The sequence below is a fragment of the Diplotaxodon limnothrissa genome, linkage group LG18 (assembly GCF_057381915.1).
Source record: "Diplotaxodon limnothrissa isolate DT_005_m linkage group LG18, D_limnothrissa_male_GT1.1, whole genome shotgun sequence".
NCBI classification, from domain to species: Eukaryota; Metazoa; Chordata; class Actinopteri; order Cichliformes; family Cichlidae; genus Diplotaxodon; species Diplotaxodon limnothrissa.
The window spans coordinates 12,069,681-12,075,423 of NC_140613.1; the positions used below are offsets into that span (position 1 = coordinate 12,069,681).

The following is a 5,743-nucleotide window of genomic DNA, read 5'->3' on the forward strand; positions in this document are numbered from 1 at the left end:
CATTTGGGCAATGGATGCATATTAATTCACATTTTGTGGTCTAATGGCCAAAGCTAAGTAGTCCTATTTTTGCAAATAGGGTAACATTTCTTTACCAGCTGAGCTTAAAAGATTAATGATACATTTCGGTAACAAGTCCAGTTAATGTACAATATTTGTTCAAGGTTCAAGGTTTGAGATGAAAATCATGAACGCATGGGAGGGGTTGAGGCACCATAACCACAGAGTGATAAGGCCTATAATGTTGATTGCAGGGAAAAACTTATATTTCTTATATGTATAAACCTGTATTTTTTTTTTCAGCGCTGCCACAACAGACCTCGCCATGCGGTTCAACACTCTGTTCTTCCTGCTGATCCTTTCCTGCGTCTGTCTGGCATTGGCACAAGGTACAGCAATTTTAAAGAAAGAAATCTGAAAACAGTGTCATATATGCAGCATGCAATAAAGAGGCATGAAGAGATAAAGGAGGTTGTTTTATTGCTGAAGTGTGTGCGTGGGTAGATGTTGCTTCACTGCGTACTTGTCTTAAACAATATATCTTTGTTGTGCAAATTTGATCATGTTGTTAAATGGTGATTTTATGTTTTCAGTGCCCTATGATAACTGCTGTCTAAAGTATGTGAGATCAATGAAGCCCGCTGCTCAAAAACACGCAGTGAAGTACAGACATCAGATGACAGATGGAGGCTGCAACATCCCAGCTGTAATGTAAGTGGATGTACAACAAATAGTGACGTTATTATTGTTAAATAAACAGTCACAAAAATGCTTTTCTGGTTGTGTCTGTACTGTAACACCCATGACATGATGTCTTTAAGGGGGTTCCTCTGACAAATACCCCTTCATTGTTATATAATAATAATGATAATTACAGTGAAACTAGCAAAAATCTAAGTGGAAAGTGAACGTACATACAAAACTTCCATTTTAGCACTTTAACACAGCAACCTCTCTGAACTCGCAGTGATTTTTTCTTTAACCCATGTCTGTTTTATTTGCATGCTAAAAATAATCCTCACCTGTGCCAATTATCTTTCAGCTTCACCATGAGGAAGGGCCGTATCATCTGCACAGACCCAAACGAAACGTGGGTAAAGGATCTGATGAAAAAAATTGACGAGAGACCATGGAAGCTCAGTGATATGGTAATCCCTAAAACCATTTTGCGGCCTGAGGATTTGCTTGCGCATTTGAAAAACTGATGTTCACACTGTTGTCTCTGTTCTTAACAGCGACATCGACGACATTCAAGGAGAGGCTGAGGGCAGCTGCCAGCTAACATTGGCCCCCGTTCATCTTTCTGCCATCTGCTATCTTATAAACGAGCAATGTGTGGTTTTATGGTGGTTTTTATGGTGTCTTACGGGAGGCAGTTGTGGAAGCCTGCCAAGAAATCTTGTAGCATTACTTTTGCTTTCACTCTGTGCAAATATAAGGGTCAAGCGCTTAAAGTTTCGGCACTTTGCTCTTTTTGGGTTGGACTCTTCGAGCTAAATGGCCACAGAAGAATTAATATCAATGCATGGCTGGAAATATTTCAATGAATTCACTGAAAATATTTGCTACTGTTTCTTGCCTTTTAAGACGTGATATTCAACAAGCTGCTTAATAATCTAAATTGTCATTGAGTGTAAATGTTGTACTATTTAGAATAGCTGGCTCTTATGTAATGTGTCCAGATGTCTTTCAAACACAAGTCTTTAATTACTTTTTGAAATCAGCAAAAATAAAATAGTCATAATTTTGTCCATGTTTGAAATGTTAATCTTTTCATATATTTTCATGTATTTTGTTTGCACGTTTTACTACAGTATATATACTCAAATAAACATAACTTTTTGTATCATGGTCACAGAGGCTTTGATGTTTTCTTGCTGTCACACAGTTAATCACAGTATATGCAGAATGGGATGAATTTAAGTCTGAGTAAATAAACAAGTTGGACTTAAAAACCTTTGGTAAATGCATATTATCATATTATTTTCATACTGCGTACCATCCGTGCCAGTATTTATGTCTACATGTGCGGTCTCTTCAAGAGATTTCACGAGGCTGTTTTAATGCTCCTCCCTTACTTAATTCAAATAAAACATTTCTAATCCTGGGTGTGCAGTCCTAAACATCAGTTTTAGTAAACAGCCCCAATCATAAAAGACCTTGACGTTTAACTACTACTTCAATAATACAAAGAAGGCTGCAGTACAGAGATTACTATTAAAGTTTATGTTAGAGTGATGGATGCACATGGTTTGCCATTGCATGCTCTGATAGTCTTTGTCCACCTCCAACAAATAAAATTGCTGCATTCTCTATTTTTCCTTTTAGTGGAGCTTCAAATTGCACAAAATGCACAAATTCTTCAGTTTAATAATAACAAAATAAGCGACTGTAATATCAAGATTTAAATCCTCTGACACAAGGAGGGAGACAAAAAGGAAATTCTTGAGAAAGAAATCAGGCACAGGCAAATCTTCAATGAAGTATCTGTAAATGATGATTAACAGCAGTATGATCTGATTTGACAGTGCTGGGCACATTCATTGATCTGTGCTACTGCTGAGACTTGCAAGTGATAAAATCTCGCTGTGAGTAATGTAGGTGCTTTCACACAATGCTGCTCTGCAGAGACCTTTTTTTTCTTGCATGCAACAAGATGAAGCAAGTTGGTAAAGTATGGCTCATGTACTAATTTTCTTGTGTTTGTTGATTAAAGAATTAATACGAACACTGCCGACAGCTAATGTGCACGTGAGAAAGAAGTGAGAATGATTGGTATTGCTAAAAAAACCCCAAAACTTTTTAGCACAGGGCAATCGAGATTTTAAAAATCGAATCTTCCTTGCATGCAGTCGAAGTATTTGTTTGAAAAGGTTGCCAACTTAGCTGAAAGGCAAAAGTGATGGATAGTCTGACAAATACAAAATAATTACTGAGACATCAGTGGCATAAAGAATATTGATGGACATCCAAAATTGCATCGAGTATGATTAGTAGTTGTACCACCATCGGAGGTCAAAGAATTGGGTTGCAGCTTAAAAAGGTTTTCGTTGCTGAGGCTTTGTTCCTTCGTGTTTATACAACAGTAATGCTGATGAATGTGCATGCTGAGGCAGAAAGAGCTGGCTGGTTGGCAGCCTGAGCAGAAATTTTAGCATCTTTGTTTAAGGGGGGGGGGACATGAAATCAAAACATGTGGAAAATCACTCTATGCTGAAACAAAAGTGATGCATTACAGGAAAAGTGGTGTTTGAACACATATTAGAGAAGCAGAGGAATTTATGTTTTAAAAAAACTTGAGTAGAGACTTTTTTTCCCCTGTTCATCTTTGCTTTTTAACTGCTGCTGGTAAGCAGCACTCATCTATTTGTGAAGTCATTAAAATACAACGGGAACATAAATGTGTGAATCCCATTCATCATTTGGTTCATTTTGTTTCCAAAAATTGCAAAGTGAAACAGATTTGGTGCCAGAGACATGAGTGATGCCTATAAATCATGGTTATTATGAAAATGTAAAAAAAAGGGAAACAAATCAAGTACCTAGATGAAAGAAGTTGCAAAAGATTACACATAGAAAAGTTATTTGAAATTGACATTATATTTATTACTGTGATAATTTAAGACTTTAATCAAACTCCTAAGCTTGTCACCACAGCTACTTACTTTCACTCTGACCAGTGAATGCAGTGAATGAAAAATATTTGTCTAATATGTGACACAAATATGTAACAGAACTGTAATGACTGGACAAACGTGCAGTTTCAACCACCAAACACTCTTTGGTAGATTTCCCATCAAAGAATGGCCTGAAGGAAGGAAATCACAACACAACTTTGTACCTTTTATTTATGAGAGGTGTGAGAGTGCTATTTCTGAGAGATGTCGGTTCACATTAAAAAAAGAAAGACTGAGGCAAAATGCAGAGTTTTTAAGAATACATGGACTTTTACATATTTATTTACTGAACTTGAAAGTAAACTTGTTGTGCTTATTTTGTGGAGAAAAAGGAGAACTTGAGGTGTTTATCAAAGAAAGCTTGGTGGACTCTGCAGCACTATAATGGCCCAAGAAAAAAAGAATTTAAAACAACCAGAGTGCTTCATAGGCAACCAAAATAAATACATAAATAAATAAATAAATAAATAAATAAATAAAACAGATCGAGGATATTGTGGGAAATCTGGAGCTTCAGTTCATAAACAAAGGAGATAATTTGACTTTTTCTCCTTGGCTCTGGATGAGAGCTGCAATGTTCACGACACAGCACATCTTTGTATGTTGGATAATGACCGGCTTTTAGATCATGCATGAGCTGGCATCAATGCACTCAGTGAAAGGGACTACAAGAAGGAGTGATTTGTAAGTTTTGATAGGCTCGGGCTGAAATGGGACAAACTTGTTTTACATGTGTTACAACCACTGGCTGTCCAAATGTGACAGGGAAAACTTTTGAAGCAGATCCAAGATGAAGTGACTAAAATAAACTTTTGATCTACCTTTATATACGAACAAACAATTTCAGTGATAATGTTCAAGAAATCCAAATACAAAGCTTCTCTCTGTAATGATCACCTCTCTGGGTGATCCAAGGCGGCTTTAATCTATTTGTTCAAGACCAAAATAGACCAGATGTCTCTTAGTGAAGAAGAAAAAATGAAAAACCTAAACTATGTGCAGTAACAGTCTACAGAAAGTTTTTGAAATTTTGCAAAAGAAAACATGGCCATTTGTTCACAGTTGGTTGTTGATTAAATAGTGAAATGTTGGTATTTTACTATGCTATTTCACAATTTCATTACTAAATTGTAAGATCTACCCTTACCAGTAGTGGTTTATAAAAAAATAAAATTAATATTGATCTGAACTGACTTCAGTTTATTGGTGCTTCATATGGGCCCTTGGGAAAATTTCCCACCGCTGGTCTAAGTCAATAATTTTCAGTCATGCTGCACCAATGCGCTGCCCAGGAACTGCAATCCATCAATTTCTCAGCTTTCTCAGCCCAGAATGGTGACTGACCTACCGTAAGTCTGCTTATGAGGCGGTGTATTTCATGCTAGCATAACATGCACACAACTGTGCAAGTATATGGTTTAGCATCAAACCTAATCAGACGCTTAAATCACCCTCACACAGCTAAACATGAACATTTTTTAAAAGCTAATGGCTAAAGCTAGAGCTGGCCAGAGTACAGATCTAGCAACCTAGGTATGAGCAAAGCGTCAAAGCACTAACTGGAAAGCGGACAAAAGACAAAACAGAGAAGAGGGTGGACGTCCTGTCACACTGGTAAAGGATGTCAGTAACTGACATTTATTTTACAAAAATCTTTTGCAACTGCTTATAAGACACTTATAAGCAGGTAAAGGTGACACAGCACACAAACTCCTCTTCAGTTGCGCTAACTTCCAGTAGCAGAGCCCTTAAGTTGTTGTTTTTTAATTGAGAGAAGATCCTCTAACTTAATACAGTTTTAGGAAAAGTATAATGTTATTAAAATAATATTTTGCATTAAAAATGGTCAGTTATGGCTTTTAGAAAGAAAATGGAAATCTGCAAAAATCAGTGTTGGGAGATCAGACTTTAAAAAAAAACTAAAATTGGACAGAAAAATTGCAATTGAGAGAACTCTAATTTCAGATATAAATCTCTGTGTCTACTTTAAAAGTAAACATTGTTGGGCAAGCTACACATTACTGCGTCAGCAAGGTAATTTTGCTTTGTAATTTTATTTGAAATGA

General features: G+C 36.5%; 1 protein-coding gene across 1 annotated transcript; it reads left to right on the top strand.

Moving 5' to 3' along the window:
• The first annotated feature begins 325 nt into the window (after window positions 1-325).
• ccl25a (chemokine (C-C motif) ligand 25a) lies at window positions 326-1,265 on the top strand. The gene is made up of 4 exons (XM_085378247.1): window positions 326-389; window positions 594-711; window positions 1,043-1,148; window positions 1,236-1,265. Exons 1-4 carry the CDS (start codon window positions 326-328, stop codon window positions 1,263-1,265), a joined length of 318 nt encoding a protein of 105 aa, XP_085234373.1.
• The last annotated feature ends 4,478 nt before the right edge of the window (window positions 1,266-5,743 follow it).